Source organism: Pyricularia oryzae, chromosome 1, assembly GCF_000002495.2.
Source record: "Pyricularia oryzae 70-15 chromosome 1, whole genome shotgun sequence".
Classification (NCBI taxonomy): domain Eukaryota; kingdom Fungi; phylum Ascomycota; class Sordariomycetes; order Magnaporthales; family Pyriculariaceae; genus Pyricularia; species Pyricularia oryzae.
In genome coordinates, this window is record NC_017844.1 from 3,228,951 (window position 1) to 3,246,226 (window position 17,276).

Sequence of the window (17,276 nt, forward strand, 5' to 3'; positions counted from 1 at the left end):
CTGAACATGGTACTGTAAGCAAACACCTACTCAACAAGACTGTGGATTACCGGTACTCTGCTGATGGGTGCCAATTTCGTTCAAGGCATTCAAATTCCGCAAAGCTCCCTTCAATCGCATTTCAATTCTTCCCCGTCACATATCAATCCTCACTCACCCACTTGATTGGTCGCAATGTGCAACTGTAGATGAGGGCAAACCGCCCTGAATGCTATTCATAATTCCCTAGCTTCACTACCAAGACTACGTAGCCTTTTCTTGGGATTAGGAATCCTAACATGGAGACCTGGGCAAAATAGCTACCTAAGCAAGGTCTCGGTCCGATGCGGTCACCTCACCTCTGTTAGTCGATCTAGACCTAGAACTAGTTCTAGTTCTAGTGTTTATGACAGGGCCCAAGCTCCATATCGGTACATTCCAGTGAGCAAATGGTCACGTACTTTTCTTTAGAAAAATCACCCATAGTCTCGTTCAATATCATCTCAAGCCGCCGCCGGTGAATACTTCACGGGATCCAAGATGCTCAAACTTTAGTCTCGCCCAACTTCTCTGCAACTTGCGAGACGGCACCAGTGGCGGCGGCGGCGGCATCCGCCACCTTTTGCTTCGCAGCACCAGTGGCACCCGCAGCGCCCTTCTGGGACTTGCTGGCTGCTTTGGCCTCCTTGAGAGCCTTTGCCTGTGCAGCGATGTCTTTGGGAAGCTCCTTGGTGAAGGGAATGAACTCAGGTGCTCCAGGGAGGTATTTTCGCAGAGGCTCCGGTACTTTAAACCCCTGTTTACCAATTAATATCAGTACGGTAAGTTCGCTAATGGACTACGGGGTTCGCAGTGTTGTCTTACATCTTCTGTTTGGTAGTTCTCAAGAAGAGCGCACATGGTTCTTGAAGTAGCCGTGAGGGTAGAGTTCAGGCAGTGAACGTATTCCTTCTTGGTCTGTTTGGGAGGATTAGTACGCTGATATATGGTATGTTTCAAGTTATAGACTGAGTAAGGGTGTGCATACAGAAGTCTGCGTCTTTGTGCCGAATCGTATCTCAAGTGATCTTGACTGGTAGTCAGTCTGTTTCCAGCATCGTTAGAAGGCTCGCCATCGACAAAGGATTTGGATAACATACGCAGTTGGAGCAAGACACAAGCTCCTTGTACTCTCCCTGGAATGGGAACCACGCTGCGAAAAGTTAGCACAATTTCCGATCATCGCTTTTCCACATCCCGAGCTGTGACTCACCTTCCAGGTCAAACTTCTTCGCAGCCGCATTGTTCAACGCGCCCGAGACGATAGCGACAATACGGCTTGGGGTCTGTTAGTATTGGATAGCGAGTTTATATCTGGGGGGGGGGGGGGGGGGGCAACCTAATACTTACTATGGCAAGCCGAGTGCCTTGTAAAACTCTTCCGAGTTGGCAATCATCTCGTCAAACATCTCCCAGGACTTCTCCGGCTCGGCTGTGTATAGGTTAGCATAAATTTCAAGGGCAGTCAAAATAGGATGAGCGTACTAATGCAGAACTGCTCAACCTTCCTGTAATCATACAGTCATACGTCAGCAAACAGTCTTCACTCGCTCAGCCAGCAACTAGTCCCCACTCACTCAAACTGGTGAACACGGAAGGTTCCCCAGACATCCCTGCCGTGGCCACCGGCCTCTTTCCTGAAGCATGTGCTGTATCCGGCATATCTCAATGGCAGGTCTTGCGGCAGCAACCACTCATTTGCGTGGTATACGGAGATGGGCTGCTCCGAAGTGGCGATGAGGTATTTGTCTGCCTCACCGTCAACAACCTTGTACAGCTCCTCGTCGAATTGCTCCAACTGGGCAGTCTTGGACATCTGATCTTTGAGCAGGAAAAACGGCGGCTGCAGCGGCACAAAGCTCTTGCTGCTGAGGAACTCGAGACCAAAGTTGATGATGGCCTGGTTCAGGAACACACCCCACTGCCTGAGGAAGTAACCCCGGTGTCCAACCGCCTTGATACCCCGATCCGGGTCGTAACCGTCGAGCCGGGTGAGCACCTCGTGGTGGCTGAGGCACTCGCGCTTCTCCACCGTCAACCCTTCTGGGCAGTACGTTCTGATGATCTCGTTGTTGTCCTCGTTGTCGCTGACCGGGACGGAGTCGTGGACGATGTTGCCGATTGTGGTAAGCTTCTTGTCGAGGATCTTCTGCTTCTCAGCTGCCGAGTCGATGAGCTCCTTCTTGGCCTTTTCGAGAGCAATCTTCTCCTGGAGGAACTCGCTGGCGTCTTCCTTTGCCTTCTTCTTGGCTCCAATCTTTTTCTGGACATCGTTGATTTGCGCGTTCATCTGCGTGGCAGCGTATTGCGCTGTATTCGTGGGAAACGAGGTGGTTATTAGTTCTTGACTCCCTCTTCTTTCTAGGTTCCGCCCCTCTAGTCGCTGTTCCTACTCACTCCTCCTGTGGTCATCCCACATGGCGATGATCTCGTCAACGACCTCGACCGGAGCATGGCGGCGGCGCTGCGACTCCCTGATCTTCTCAGGATTGCCGCCCCGCTCCGTGATGAAATCGGTAACGTCGAGAACCATGGTGCCAATTTCCAAGTTTCCCGTATGATTTCTGCTGAGTTTTGTTGGTATTCCTGTCGAAGGTAGCCTCACAAGGAATTGAAGCCCGGGACTGCTGAGGATAAGGTGGGGTTTATAAGTACCGCAAAAGAGTCAATTCAAATTATTGGCGGGGTAAAACCGCACGGCGCGTCGCGCATCAAAGGTCGTGTCACCGGTCGCTCAGAATCTTTTGATGACACATGAATTTCACCGAAGACTCAACAATGTTAATAATTTATGATGTGAATGAAAAACCTGAGGGCATGTCAAATACTTGATAACAGAAAGTATTGGAAAATCACTTGACATATGCCTGCTGGCAGAGTATTCGCTGGATACTTTCATACATTAGTACAGGATAGGGGGTGCCCTGTTACCAGGATCTAGTTCTAGACTAGACTAGGAATATGTTCTATCGTTGAGACAGCCAAAATATATCCATATAGTCCAAAGGACAAGTTCCCCAGCAGCCGCCGATCATAAATTGCAAGCTGTCATATCTATAACTCCAAGACCCCAGCCTTGAATCAATGACATTTACGCTTTCTCTGGAATATATTCCTAGAGAACGAACCTCTTACCCTCCCTATCCCTCCTGTAGCTTGTCGCTGGCCTGGTAATAAAGCACCGCAGATCATGCATGCGGCATCTGTAGCGGCGGAGGAAGCAGAAACCCGAACTGCCTGTCTGCCGTCCTTGTGGTAACCAGTCCTTCATACTCCGTTGACCAGTTGAACGCGATATCCCCAACCTCGTTCTGTGCAGTGACCGCTATCGACGTGGCATCGTACAACAGCAAGTCTGTCCAAGAAAAAGAATTTAAAAAAAGAAAAAAAAAAGCTGAAGCCATAACGCCACGAATCCCGCCAAAAAAAAAACCCTTCATCCCAAAAATTTAATCTCCAAGAAGCGTTATCCATACGATGACGAAGCGACATGCCTCCCTCCCTTGGGCTTACTGGACTACCTTTGTTGGTCCCCACTAGCAGGCCCGAAGTTGCTCTTCATTCGGGTATATAAGTGCAATCAGACTCTGGCTCGAGCACCGCCACTTCACATGACGGCGCACTTCCCTCCATTAGTAGCCTCCCCACCATTAGGGGCGCCCTCGATCCGCGCAATCATGAGCTCAAATGCCTGAGCCACGTTCTCGTCGTATCGGGCGCTCGCCTCTGTGTACCCGCACTTGAGCTCTGTTGCGAGCGCCTGTCCATCCTGTGGCGTCACTTGTCTTTGCTCCGGTCGAAGGTCGCTCTTGTTGCCCACGATGACGATCGGAACGTCACCCTCGGCCACTCCCTAAACACCGAAAGAAAGGCACCAGTCAGTCGGGCTCGTACCCCGGGGCTTCGGCTATGCAGTTACTGACCAAATGGTGGATGATCTTGTCACGGATCGTCCGCACCATCTCGAACGACGTCAGCGACCCAACCGAGTATACAATTATGTAGCCGTGGATCCCGACAAAGTGCTTCGAGTTAAGAATGCTGTATTCATCCTGTCCTGCCGTGTCCACAATCTCGGTCGAATATATCTGGTTCTTGTACGTGATCTCTTTGCTAAAGGTGTTCTCGATTGTCGGATAGTAGCTCTCGACAAAATGCCCGTCTACAAACCGGACCGCCAGCGAAGATTTGCCTATGGTTGACGGCCGGTCGCACTAGAAGTCAGAAAGACGAAAACCCGGGCATGTTGTTGTTGAAGCGCGCAAATGACGACAGGCCAGGAGAATACGGCCCAAGCTGGCACATGCAATAGCTCTCTTCTCCAATCTTCATCGGCAGACCGCCTCAAACACTGTTGCTTCTGCGTAAGGACCACGAAGGGGTCTCCTGTGCCGTGTGTAGTCAAGCCGAGGCGGCAGTGAGACTTACCGACCGAGCGACTGCCGACAATCGCAATCTTGCGCTGCTTGGTGATTGCCATCTTGAAATTATTTGACGGCTAGCGTGGGGGGTATCTTTTGGTGAGAGGATGGCAATTCTTTGGGCGAGCCGTGGGGTAAGCGACGTCAATACCCCTTAAGAGACTTAATAAAGATGTGAAAAGAGGTCTGGGCGTACGGATAGCGCGTCCACCTACCTACCTAGGTACCTAGAGATAAATAAGACGGCGAGGGGAAACAGACGACGGCTGCCAAAAAAAAAAAAAAAAAAAAAAAAGAAAGAGGTTTCAGCAAGTGAAAATAAAGGCAAAACAACAGAATGAGAATAAGGACTACAGCTGGTAGGAATTAATCACGTCAGTGAGGGTTGTGTTGAACACAGCTAAAAGGGAAAAAAAAACGTAATATCGGAAAGGCGGATTTAGCCTGAAGCATGGAGCCATACCCACCACGCAGCTTCCCGTCGGCAGCTCCAAGCAGCGACTGGCTTTTTTACTACTACCGTCCCAAAGGTGGGGCCAGCCCAATTGTCAACCGATCCTGCCCCTGTTTCGGCCGGGCTTTTTCCCAGTAAATGCTGCGCGACAACGGGCTAAGTAAAAAATTGCGACGCTGACTTCACCAAAATGTGGACTGCGGCTCTTGGACACAAGGAATAGAACAGGCCTAGGCCCAACGCATGCAAGCCATGCTCCCCATACTGTTGACCCATTTGGTCCTTGGTGTGCGGCTTGATTGGTGGCGACAGCGTCATCACCAGGCTTCTTAAGCGTAATTCGTTGGTCACCGTACTTGGTAAAATGTGCACGCAGCTAATTAAAGTACTTGCACCTTTTTGGGATGCTGTCTTAGTGGTTTGAAGCATGTGACAGTACTGGCATGTAGGTAGGGAGGTTGTTGGCTTGCTAACAACGTGGTAAGGGGTTCTGGGTTTGCTTTTGGTCTGCATCTGTTTGAAACGTTTAGATTAATTAAACAATTACGTCTCGATTCCATGTCATGACTGCCCTTGTTGGGACGTCTACCCTATCCATCGAGGCCCCAAATTATGAAATAAGCCTTGAACTACTTGGAAAAGAGTTACGTCAATCCTCCCAGGCTTTTCTACGTGTTAAACCGTCAAGTATAAATGCCAGCCTCAAATTCTCTTTTTCTCCCCATGCAATTTCATTTGCCCATATGCTACGTGGTTCGAAGAGGGAGTTTAGACGGGTAATGTCAATATGGTAAAGTGATATAAGTGAAAGACGATATAGTGGGCGATTTCATATTCAATTGAGGAACGCCAAATCTATTGCTTTCAATGTGTTTCGTAAATAAATAGTTGTCGAACATGCCAGCTCGTATATACATACAAACCCAACTCCAAACAATCAACCATGCCGACAAGCAGCTCGTCTCACCACACGGTAAGAGTACCTCCTGGGCTTCCAGTGCCTGTATGACAACTCGATGCGATATCATCTAAATGCCCTCCAATTCATCGATGAGAATGCGCAGGCGCTCAATCTGAGAGAGTGCATTAGGGTCTCCCTCAACGCCAAATTTCGCATGTGTAGTCTCGAGATGTTTGGCAAATTCCTGTATTGCACTGATCAGAGGTCTGATAGTCTTGCTCGAATTTAGCGCCTCAAATCTCTTCCGTGTAGGCCTGTGTCGGCATAGACAGCCTAGCAAAACAGCGAGATATCCAAAGGCAACGTTGAGCGAGGCCTTCTCTTCCGAATCAGCCTGTACCAAACATGGTTAGCGCAAACCCTACCACATCTGAAAAAATCTAGGGAATCACTTGCCTCTTGCGTCCTGGAACTGTAGCTATGGAAGAAGCTGATAAGTTGGTCAAATGGCTCAAAATCCTTCAATGTCGTACCAGCAAGCTCATAATGTTCCGATAAGTTGATCATAAGACCCAAAAGAATAGTCAACGTATCGATAACGGGTTTGGCAAATGTGTTGTTCGTTATCGATTGCAAGACCGAGTCGAACATTGTATGTGCCGCCTGCGCCAAGTTGCGTAAAAGCCCCTTCTCCAGCAATATGGTCTGACCTGTCTGGTTGCCATTGGAAGTGTTTAGAGTCAACTGAAGAATAAGGATCTCGAGATCTCCTAATTGATCTATCCTCTGGGACAGCGATATTTCCAAGACGCTGGCAATTGTTGGTAAATGCTTCATATTCCACGCCGCGGCGGCCTCCGATTCCACAACTTCAGGTGAGTATGCCACTAAGATGGAAAGGACGAGAAATATATCCATAGGCTCGGCTTGCCCAGGCGAATCCCAGCTGAGTGCCTCGCGGCGCTCGGCAGGCGCTGCCAGGATCTCAAAGAGTTGAACGGTAAGATCTGCCGACAATAGCTCTTCCACCGGCGTCTGTTGTTGTATTTGATGCATACACATCAATGCCAGGGTCCGAGGTGATAGTTGAGAAAGCGACGTTGATGGCTCCCAAATTTTCATCTGTAACAAAGAGTCCCTGACGCGCATAAGCGTGTTTTGCGTGAACTTTGAAAGATTACTTTTGCGATCCTTTGCTAATACAGCAATATCCTTTTCGTAAATAAGTAAAAGCTCCATGACTTTTGCCACATCTTCAAGCTGCAGTTGGCGGCTGAGATGAGAGGATGTTGCAGTTGCCAATAGTGTAGTGAGGATGGCAGTAATCAGATATGCAGCGATTGGATCCGTCTCATTGCCGATGCCTTTGAGCAGACTTGTCGTACCATTGTCGTGGATGAGGAACTGCCGACGGAACGTCTTATCCTGAACCTGAGTAGCCATCTCAAGCAGTGCGCTTCTTCTTACCGAGGAAGCCTTAGCGCTAGGCACTCCAATTCTATCTAAAATGTCGTTCATTTCGTCTGTTGTTCTGTTGTTCGCCCCTGCCCTTCGTAACTCGTGAATGCCACGCACAGCCCCTGAAGCGGCCGCATCTTCTACCAGGCCATCGTCGAAGTCGTAGGCGCTCGCTTGTGGCTCGCTTGGTGCCAGCAGCGGCTGTGAGAATGCTAGCTCCTCAGCCTTGAGGGGGTCAAGACCATCCAGCATAGAGTCGTCGGCAAGCATGGTCCGCTGCTGGCTATAGGTATACTTGAGGCCTGGCTTCTTTGGCATTGAGCCGTGTCGTGTCAACGTTCGTGCCCTTGGTGTCTCTGAAGGCTGTGAGGGTTGGGGACTTGACGTCTGCGAAGCTTTGAGATCATGGACGTGCTCCCTGCTGCGACTCCGAGGAGTTTCCCTGAACCCGTCCTCGTCCTCTTCCGAGGATGAAGATGAGTTGTTCTCAGCCTGAGCTTTGAGCGTGTCAATGAGCCGCGGTCTGCGTTTGGCAGGAGGTGTCGTTGTTGTGCTAATATCAAAGGAGGAAACAGTCTTCCTAGTTAAAGACTGCGCTGGCCTCTGCAACTTAGCAATACCCGCATGTGACGCGCTGCTGTAGGACACGGTATCTTTTTTCGGCGTAGGTCTTGGTTGCTTTTCTGGACTTCGTCTCCGAGTTGTACGTTCCCCTAATGTCACCTCAGCTGCAGGACCAACGGAGTCAAAAGGATGAGAATCGACCGGAGGGTTCTTCTGGGTTTTGAGTATTGGTTTCTCCAAGTTTCTCGTTGGACGAATGGGAATGGATCGTTGCCTTTCATTTCCCGCGGTTGAGCTGCTCGATGAAGAGCTGGCAGCAGCAGCACCAGTAGCAGCAGCATCTGACGGTAGGAGACGGGAACTTCCCTTTCCCATCTTAGATTTTAGTTGCGGTTGACGATCCGCTATTGATGGCTTTGGCGAGGGTTGTGATTCAGGCAGCACATCAGGACTTGAAGATCTCTGTTTCTTGGGTAACCTAGCACCTGGAGGGTGTGTTGGTTTTCTTTTCATAGTGGCTTTAGGGTCTAGAGAAGAGCCGGACGCGGCGGGTGTTTGCGCGGGTTTTGCGACAGAGCGGTAGCTAGAGTGTTTCTTCACCACGGGAGCGGCGGTATCATCTGGGAAGTCATATGGGTCTCCCTCCTCATCGTCTGGCGATGAGGCAGTTGCGGGGGCGTTCGCCGACGCATTTTCGCCCTTTAGCTTTGGCCTCGACAGCGACGTTGGCTTGGATGGTGCGGGCTTGCTGGACGAAGCACCCTCTGCGCCGGGCACCGCATTTCGATTTCGGTTCTTCCCGTACGTGTTTGCGATCTTCCGTTTTGGCGCCGAGCCAACGTCGGTGGCAGTTGACAGCATGACGCCTAGGTTCGCGTCGCGGGAGTCTGGAGCCCGTATACCGTTGACGAGAACCAATTCAATGGGCGGCAAGGTAACAAATGTGGCGGGTCTAGTGGGTGGTCCGGTCAATGTGGTTTAGGTGTTTAAACTGGCTGACGGCTTGTATTGGGTGCAGTAATTACGGGTGCGTTTGTGACAGAGCTATGAGATTTTGTGTGTCGAAGCAATGGGAAAGCGCATGATGTCCAATGGCGTCTTTACAGGCGGACTTCTCTGTTGTCAAGCTCGGCTGCCTCCGCTGTGTTGCTTTTCATTAACATGAGATACCTGCCCTCGAGTGAGATGGTACCTTGAGGTTGGCATCAAAGTTAATGCGCCAAGCTGCAACGCTCCGGTCGCGGTTGACGTGACATAAACAAATTGAATCTCAGGCCTAGCCACTGTTACTCCCGCTTCCGGCGTCTGCTGCAGTGCTGCAGGCCCCGCCTCAATTGGACCCTGTAAGGTGCCAGTAATTGTTCATACTGTTTTCGGGACAGTGCTCAATGGTCGTTGGAGGGGAAAATGACTTGTTGCTCTTTTTTCCATGCACAATGGATAGTCAGATCTTGTAATCGACTGTCGCTTGACAAGCATATTGCGTTGACAAATACCTAGATAGCTGTGTACTGTATTCAGAGCATTTGAGCAGAATAAATCATGCTTGATGAATTGTCTCGTATCTGGGTTTTATTACCATCCCAAGACTATCTGGATGGCCTCCAGACCTAACCCATAGGGGTTTCCCCTGGATCCCGTGGTTATTCAGTGCGGGGGCTTGCACGCGATTGAAGGCAAGATGCACAGAAATGGATCAAAGCCCAAGCCCAGCCCACTTCGTTGCTGATAGCGCTGCGACTCGAAAGGTTGGTATTATTACTAGTGACTCTGTACAATCGCAAGACTTGATTCTCCCCGTTTTCGCGTTCGACTTTTGTTCTCTGTCTCCCTGCAAATCTGCAAACATCAAAAATTAAGAACATCCATACAAGGTGTTTTCTAAAATTTGTCCGTTTCGGGAACTTTCTTGGATGCTCTGTCCTTCCTCCGGTTCTTGGTCAACACTAACTTTATTTGTCGGCTTAAACAGCACGTAACAACGGTGCCCAGACTCAAGCCTCAACACTCGCCGCCTCTTGCAGCAGCATCCCATCATGCCGGCAGCTAAACCTCCATCCCAAGGCGTCGGTCCTGTCTATCAGGCCGAGCACCAGAAGCCAACGGCTACCGTGTCGACCGACGTCACGCGATTCGCAAACGTCACGGTGCTGCCACAGACGCCTCAACTCATCGCCCTGCTCACGTGCTCACCCCCTGACCCCCCAACCTAGCTCTACTTTGCTGGTTAACTGACTCACTTTGAATATTTGAACTGGCAGCATCATCCGCGATAAGGCCACGGAGCGTGGTGACTTCATTTTTTACTCAAATCGCATCATCCGTCTGCTGGTCGAAGAGGGCTTGAACCACCTTCCGACGGTCGAGCACACCGTGACGACCCCTGTCGGCCGTCCCTATGCCGGCCTCATGTTTCAGGGCAAAATCTGCGGTGTCTCTATCATGAGAGCCGGCGAGGCCATGGAGCAGGGTCTCCGGGATTGCTGCCGCTCAGTTCGCATTGGCAAGATCCTGATCCAGCGTGACGAGGAGACTGCCACACCCAAGCTCTTTTACGACAAGCTGCCTGAAGATATTGCCAGCCGATGGGTGCTTCTTCTCGACCCCATGTTTGCTACGGGTCAGTTTGGTCAACGTTCCACTCCTTGCCCTTCTTCGTGGGCATCAACGCCGCAGAGAGTTGCGCTCGGTTCTAACATGCCACTTCGCGTATCAGGCGGCTCTGCAATTATGGCAGTGGAAGTCCTCAAGGGTCGCGGTGTTCCAGAGGAGAGGATTCTGTTCCTCAACCTCATCGCAAGCCCTGAGGGGATCGAAAACTTCGCTACCAAGTTCCCCAAGCTGCGGGTAGTCACGGCCTTTGTCGACCAAGGACTGGATGAAAAGAAGTCTGTCACTTGCCCTAACCTGATGCTGCCCATTGTCATGCACTCTAAAACTAACGCCGAAACGCCCCCAACAGTTATATCATTCCTGGCCTTGGTGATTTTGGTGATCGATTCTACACCATGTGAGGATCGATGGAGCTCATACGCACCTCACAACCTCACCAGGCAACCCTTCTCCTAAAAACAAACGGTGGGCACTTGATGAAATCATAGATAGCCTTGTTTCTCCTCCAATCTGTGAGCTTCATATCCCAACTTATTCGGCAAGCGTTGTCGCGGTAAATTCGTCAGGTTTCTTGGGGCCCATCAGCTTCGTAAAGAAAAAAAAAAAAACTTTGTTTCGTGGGTGTATGCGCTCAGTCGTAGTCATCGTCGGCCCCAACGCCATGTCCCGCGTATCTATCCTCTTCTTCGTATCTGCTGGAAGATGGCTTGGCACGACTCGAGCTCCCACCGCTGCCACGATTTTCAAGTGATGTCTGTTCTGCGACGGCGTCTGCGGCGTCAACCCATTCTCCGTAGACGTCGACTGCGGCGGAAAGGTCTAGAGGCAAAGGGTCAGCTCTGTCATGAGAGTAAAGAAGGATGAGGTTGCAGTCTCGGTGCAGACATACAGTTGATGCCACATTGGAATCGTTGTCCACAGATCTTGCATTCTAGATTGCCGACGCCCATCTTCTTGTCCAACTTGACGTCGACCGACTTCTCATGGTTACAGAACAGGCATGTGAACTGAGTGGGAAGGGGATCTTTCTGTCAAGGGCGCAAACACGTCTGTTAGCTCCGAGTATCGCATGGAGTCATGCGAAAACCTCATCCGTGCACCCATGCGCATATGCTGGTCCACTAGACTGGACGCCGCAGAAAATATCGTTGCGACCTGGTTTTGCCTGTACCGGCTTACCTTCTTCTTGGGGGGCGGCTTCGAGGAGCTTTTGCGCTTGCCCATCTTGACCTATTTGCGAATGAACGAAACCCCCGAAAAAGCTGAAGGGAAATGCGATTGCGCTAGTATCAAGTTGCAGAGCTAGCGACCGTGGTTGAGAGGTCGGGTCGCGGCGGTGAGGTCGTTGTGGTGTAGCGATGGTTTTTTTTGTTTTATCTTTTTTTCCGCGATTTTGTTTCTGACTACCGTTCTCTAAGGACGTCGAAAACCATGCATTTTTTACGTCGCTGCAACATGACAAGCGCGCACGCGCAGATCAAGGCGCAGTCTTCACCCCTGTCAGGCTGTGCCAGTCCATTCCTTTTTCCTGTGGCCCGTGCTTGATGATCGCCCTCCCTACTACGTCAAGTATCCGTTTATAGAACTTGAAGAGGATTAATCTTTCACCACAGCGGGAACAAGCAGGATTCCAGTGCGACCGTTGGCCGCGTGTGCATTACTACACATGGCCTAAAATGCGAAGATTGGTTCGAATTGCTTGTTTTTCTGATTATCTCCTACTTTTGCATTGTGATTTTCCGGCGAACCGTATACAGTACAGTATTCATTTCGACTTGTCCATAGATAAGGCAAGGTACGCAAGCACGGAACCGCACTTTCTTGTCATCGGACCTTTCCTACTACCGACCGCCTTCCCCGCATTTGGTTCCCAAGGTTCCACTGGGTTATCGGGCGGGGCCAACCTCAGGTGCAAGTTACAGATGATCGCCCCAACTGGTCACGACACGACCTCCTGAGGGCACTGCTTAGTAGGTAGGTACTCAAGGACATACTGGTACTGTAGAATAAGGCAAATTCAATGAGCAATATTCAATCAACCAACATTAATGTAGATGGATGTGGAGGCTTAGAGGTTCAAACTTCTACACCAGAGAAAGATCTGAGGGGTACCTACCTACCTACCTAGGTAGCTACAGTGCTGTAAGACCCCACAGTATACTCCAAGCATATGTAGTCACAGATGTCAGCTAAAGACGGTCAAATACCGGTAATTTGGGGTTTTACCAGCGTTGGATCAGCCACACCATCGTAGTTTGTCAGGAATAACGAGTAGCATATTCTCATAGAGAGATTGCAAGTACCTTGTACGGCAGCTTCAAATGGAACCACCTGGTAGGCGGGGAATAGGTTGCAATGGCATCGGTCGGCTGGTACGGAGTACATACATACATAAGGTAGGTACCTAACCAAAATACGGAGTAGCATCCGACCTTATCTAGCATTACCTAAGTACAAGGTTGAGCTGAAGAAGCTACCAATAAGATAGGAGAGTGTTCCGGGATTGGGCACCTGGCTCCTACCGGGACTTTTTGCTTAGCCATCCGCTCTTGCATCCGCTACACCACCTCTTTCCTCAACAGCCTATGGTTTTGTTGGTTTTGTCCAAGCCCGCCATTGGAACCGGTCGTCTAATTTCACCTGTACAGGTAGCTGGTAGTTCATCTCTCCCTGCTCGAGGTACTCCAACTATCCACCAACAGGCGGTAACATCAAAACATTTCCCAACCGGGTCTTGTCGTTTCAAAATATCGCAATTCAAGTCACCTGCTACGTCCTCTTACTTTGAACAGTAACAAGCTTTCTGCACCGCTTCCCTCAAATTTCTGTTTAACCCTACGTTTTCCACATCTGCCGGTCAATCATCCTCGCTAATCCAAGATCATCACCTTCTTTGTTTTTATACCGCCTTTTCAACATGGCAACCAGTAGTGGCAATACGGCGTCTGGTGCCACCAACGATCAGATCATGGCAGCCCTCAAGCAAATGCAAGAGGAACAGACTCGTCTTCTTTCTATGCTGTCTCAGGGTGAACGTCAAGGCCTGCTGTCGTCTACCGGTACTGCCGGATCAGGGCTCGATTCGTCTGAGAGTGATCTTACCGCCAGTCCGGGACTGACTGGGACTTCGTCGGCCGTGCCTGCGGATGAGGCCGCCGAACGTGATAGCACCTCACCCTCGACTTCAGGAACAAAGTCTAACTTTACGTCTCGTATCGTGTTGACGTGAGTGATTTTGCGCCATATGCAAATTGTTCCACTATGTCTGCTCCTCGTGGAACCCTAGCTGATACCCGCATGACAGCACCTACCCGAAGCAAATCGGCATCAACCCCTTGCCCATGAAATGGGGAGCCCCCGATGCTGTCCAGAGAGGACCAGTTGTTGTCCAGAGAGGACCAAGCACTATCCGTAGACGGAACGGTATGTCGTGTGCCCTGAAACTTCATATTTCTTGTTCTGGTTCGGAATGCTAATCAAAAGAAAATAGCTATTGGAGGTAAGATATCTAAATTGGTGCACTCCAAGTCGGAAATTTTGGTCATGTTGACATAAGCCTTTTCTTCCTGGGCAGCTCACGGTGGAGGCTACTCTATATACTACGCGCTGGCTCTTGCGAGCCAAGAGCTCAAGGCGGACCACAGGTATGTACAAGACGTGTACTCAGAATTTGTATCGTTCATAAATACCATACTAATCTTGGTCTTAGGCCTGACTTTACCAACACTGAGCCGGCCGCCGAGATTGGGCCTTTCCCGCAATGGGGGGACCCGAAGAAGATCGTGGCAATGGATCCATGGGGTCATATTGCTCCGTTTCTGTTCAAGGACGTTATCAACAAAGAAAACGGTGAGCATAATTTGATTCCCGAGTGGTATCATTTTACAGTTTTTGCTAACATTGTCTCAGTCGATATCCGGCCAACTATTGCGATAACAAAAGCTCACATGAAGGTATTTTTGCTCGACTCTCTGATGGAGCAAATAGTTCTTAAGACTGCAGTTTTGTTGACATCATACAGCTTCCTGAGCTGGAGGAGAGCGTTCGCAGTGGTAGATTGTACGTATTGGCTGGGTTTACAACTTACTTACAACACCCATCTTGGTATCTTGAACTGATAATCTTTTCTCGACGGTCAGGGTTCCGGATGGCAAGGTCTGCATAAATGCTCAAGGAGAGCTTGCAGTCACTAAGTTTGCCGTTGAGCCTGTGAGTTTTGCTTTTCTTGTCATTATTTACGTCAGTAGCCTGTCTAACCTAAAGCTGTGTGTCAGGTGTGGTATCTCCCCGGCGTCGCAGAGCGCTTTGGCCTAGGTGACTATCCTCGCTCCGATATCCACTAAAGAGACCCTTCTGACAATTACAACACGTAGACGAGGGAACCTTGAGGCGCTCCTTGTTTGAGCACACCGGCGGCAGCTATCCTGAGGTGCGCATCACAGCATATACTTACACATACCCTCCTTGGAGCCTGGAATTGTTGCTCACCATTACTATAGCTTATCACACGAGGCGACATCAAGGTTTTCCTGCCACCAATCGGTATGTACAAACTAAATCGACAGAGATGTAATCGCGATCGCTGCTGACATACTGTAGGTGGACTTACCGTCTATTGCTTCGGAGATCCTGCCAAGATGTCAGACCCAAATTCCCGGCTGGCGCTTCGGATTCACGATGAGGTAAGACGGCACGGGATACGGTATGTCCTGCCATGGGGTTGGCGCTGACATTTTGTGTTTTAGTGCAACGGAAGCGATGTTTTTGGTTCAGATATTTGCACTTGCAGACCTTACCTTATCTTCGGCATTGAAGAGGCAGTGAAAGAGGCACAGAATGGAGGCAGTGGTGTCGTCATCTACTTCCGTAAAGAAGGTGTGTGACTAAAGGGTATCTTTGAAGGGATGGGGGGCTTGTGTGGTTCAACTGCTAACAAATTGCGCAGGGAGAGCTTTGGGAGAAGTCACAAAGTATCTTGTGTACAATGCGCGCAAGCGTGGTGAGGATCGGGCTTCGGACTACTTCAAGAGGACCGAAAACGTAGCCGGAGTCAAGGATATGCGTTTCCAGGCTCTCATGCCGGATATTTTGCACTGGTTGGGCATCACTAAAATCGACAGGATGCTCAGCATGAGCAAGTGCGTCTATATTACCCATGTACCCCGTGCCCCATATTCCTTATGGTCTCTCAAGTCTAACAGTACAACCTACATCAAACAGCATGAAGCACGATGCCATTGTTGGGCAGGGGTAAGTTCGGATGTTACATATGCTTGTTGTACTACAAACATGGCAAGCTGACAGGCACACGCATTTTGAAGAATCCCCATTCACGAAAGAGTCGAGCTTCCCGAGTCCTGGATCCCGGCAGACTCCCGTGTTGAGATTGACGCAAAGATCACAGCTGGTAGGACAGAACGACACGTTACCAACCAACAAATAAGCACACATCTGACAAAGCACACGTGTTCCAGGATACTTTACAACCGGGCACCGCATGACGGAATCGGAGCTTGCTTCTGTACAGGGCAGACTGTGGGAAGAGTAAGTAAAAGTCCACGCTCCCGCATTCCAGGAAAGATGATACAAGGCTGACGCGATTGAACAGTGTCGACCACTGATTGGAAGATGAGAAACCGGGAACGAGCCCCCGAAAGCACAAGTTGAGCGCTGGAAACTTCCAAGGCCATTAGACCTTTGTCTGGTCTTGTCAATCACAGTCAAAAAAAAGTATTCAGCTCATATAGTTGCGAGGGCGACGCAATCGCGATGTTCTGACCAATGTGCACCAGGCACGCAAGCATGCAGATTAGCGATGTGACCGAGGCTGACTTAGTTAGGATGTTAATCAAAACGGACCGCCTTAATCATCCATCCATGAAGTTTTTAGTTACCTAACCTTTGACAAATAGTCAAGGTCTTTCTGTTGGGCCGCAAGGACGCATGCAGTCGCTATCGTCGGTGGCCAAGTCGCAAGGAGACTCGTATCCTCCATGTGTTATAGTTGCAATCATGCGCTGGCTATCTAAATTGAATGGAAATGTAACCGTCTGATGTTCTTTTTCGGGCAACGCCATGAAGGCAATGAGACATGGCATCGGCTGCCAAGTCACGATGTCTTGTTGCTGCTTGCAGGTTCATATTTGGTAGATTCGATTGTTACTCGCGGAATTCGTTCCATTCTCCGGTAGAGTACAGCGCATAGAATCACAGAACATAAAAGGCGGTGTCGAAGATGGAATATCTGACGTTATCTCTGAGTTCCAGCCCGCGTCTGAATGGCGATCCCCAGACCGGTCGCAATAGTGGGAAATGCTTTGCTGCTGTTAATGCCGGGAGAGGTGCAGATACTAGCGAGATGTTTGCAACCACAACACAATTGTCATGAACCGATAGTAGAAGGGATCTGGTAGCAAAAAGCACGACCCTGCGGCGGACCTGCAAATGTACAGCTGCATAAGCCTCGATAGACGGATTGTTTGGAATGCTCCAGCAGGAACAGCTCGGGGTCTCAAAAGGGAGAAGAGCAGCGCATATCTGGGGAAACAATGACACCACGACGGAGTCTAGAAAAGTCGACAGCTTTGCCGTCTTCGTGGAATGACCGAGGTTCTGGGCCTCAATTCGTTCAGTCTCTTCAAAGTAAAACTGGGTCGTGGTCAGCCAAACCTGCAGCTTGCAGCATACCTGCCCAACCATAGGAAAGCCACCTCTGCTCGTATGCAAGTCTTGATCGGCCCACCCCAAGAATTTGGGAACGGACTGAGGAAAGGAAAGAAGAAGAAAAGACTTGGTACGCAATAAGGAATGCGGAGGTGTCGCTTCTGAAGGCTTGGAAGTAAAGCCG

The 17,276-nt window shown here is 50.0% G+C and overlaps 6 protein-coding genes across 6 annotated transcripts; 2 read left to right on the forward strand and 4 right to left on the reverse strand.

The window, feature by feature from the left end:
• Positions 1-175: 175 nt before the first annotated feature.
• Positions 176-2,683, reverse strand: MGG_06913 (seryl-tRNA synthetase). The gene is made up of 9 exons (XM_003709599.1): positions 2,416-2,683; positions 1,596-2,328; positions 1,504-1,526; positions 1,369-1,450; positions 1,232-1,296; positions 1,119-1,171; positions 1,007-1,063; positions 844-936; positions 176-775 (listed from the first exon to the last, which is right to left on the reverse strand). The coding sequence occupies exons 1-9, from the start codon at positions 2,549-2,551 to the stop codon at positions 524-526; spliced, it is 1,494 nt and encodes a 497-aa protein (XP_003709647.1). The 5' UTR covers positions 2,552-2,683; the 3' UTR covers positions 176-523.
• Positions 2,684-2,897: 214 nt separating this feature from the next.
• MGG_06914 (GTP-binding protein rhb1) lies at positions 2,898-4,830 on the reverse strand. The gene is made up of 3 exons (XM_003709600.1): positions 4,447-4,830; positions 3,942-4,210; positions 2,898-3,871 (listed from the first exon to the last, which is right to left on the reverse strand). The coding sequence occupies exons 1-3, from the start codon at positions 4,496-4,498 to the stop codon at positions 3,626-3,628; spliced, it is 567 nt and encodes a 188-aa protein (XP_003709648.1). The 5' UTR covers positions 4,499-4,830; the 3' UTR covers positions 2,898-3,625.
• An 878-nt stretch (positions 4,831-5,708) lies between these two features.
• MGG_11796 (uncharacterized protein) lies at positions 5,709-9,098 on the reverse strand. The gene is made up of 2 exons (XM_003709601.1): positions 6,251-9,098; positions 5,709-6,188 (listed from the first exon to the last, which is right to left on the reverse strand). Exons 1-2 carry the CDS (start codon positions 8,675-8,677, stop codon positions 5,922-5,924), a joined length of 2,694 nt encoding a protein of 897 aa, XP_003709649.1. The 5' UTR covers positions 8,678-9,098; the 3' UTR covers positions 5,709-5,921.
• Positions 9,099-9,504: 406 nt separating this feature from the next.
• MGG_06915 (uracil phosphoribosyltransferase) lies at positions 9,505-11,105 on the forward strand. The gene is made up of 5 exons (XM_003709602.1): positions 9,505-9,706; positions 9,789-10,001; positions 10,078-10,436; positions 10,533-10,704; positions 10,779-11,105. Exons 2-5 carry the CDS (start codon positions 9,853-9,855, stop codon positions 10,828-10,830), a joined length of 732 nt encoding a protein of 243 aa, XP_003709650.1. The 5' UTR covers positions 9,505-9,706; positions 9,789-9,852; the 3' UTR covers positions 10,831-11,105.
• Positions 10,691-11,917, reverse strand: MGG_06916 (transcription elongation factor). Its single transcript, XM_003709603.1, has 3 exons — positions 11,609-11,917; positions 11,319-11,457; positions 10,691-11,248 (listed from the first exon to the last, which is right to left on the reverse strand). The coding sequence occupies exons 1-3, from the start codon at positions 11,651-11,653 to the stop codon at positions 11,061-11,063; spliced, it is 372 nt and encodes a 123-aa protein (XP_003709651.1). The 5' UTR covers positions 11,654-11,917; the 3' UTR covers positions 10,691-11,060.
• Positions 11,918-12,882: 965 nt separating this feature from the next.
• Positions 12,883-16,340, forward strand: MGG_06917 (GTP cyclohydrolase II). Its single transcript, XM_003709604.1, has 18 exons — positions 12,883-13,654; positions 13,734-13,852; positions 13,920-13,928; positions 14,004-14,073; positions 14,139-14,278; positions 14,339-14,382; positions 14,451-14,488; positions 14,569-14,638; positions 14,704-14,743; positions 14,803-14,858; positions 14,929-14,971; positions 15,029-15,111; positions 15,175-15,304; positions 15,375-15,567; positions 15,650-15,679; positions 15,751-15,836; positions 15,904-15,973; positions 16,038-16,340. The coding sequence occupies exons 1-18, from the start codon at positions 13,347-13,349 to the stop codon at positions 16,048-16,050; spliced, it is 1,542 nt and encodes a 513-aa protein (XP_003709652.1). The 5' UTR covers positions 12,883-13,346; the 3' UTR covers positions 16,051-16,340.
• Positions 16,341-17,276: the final 936 nt, after the last annotated feature.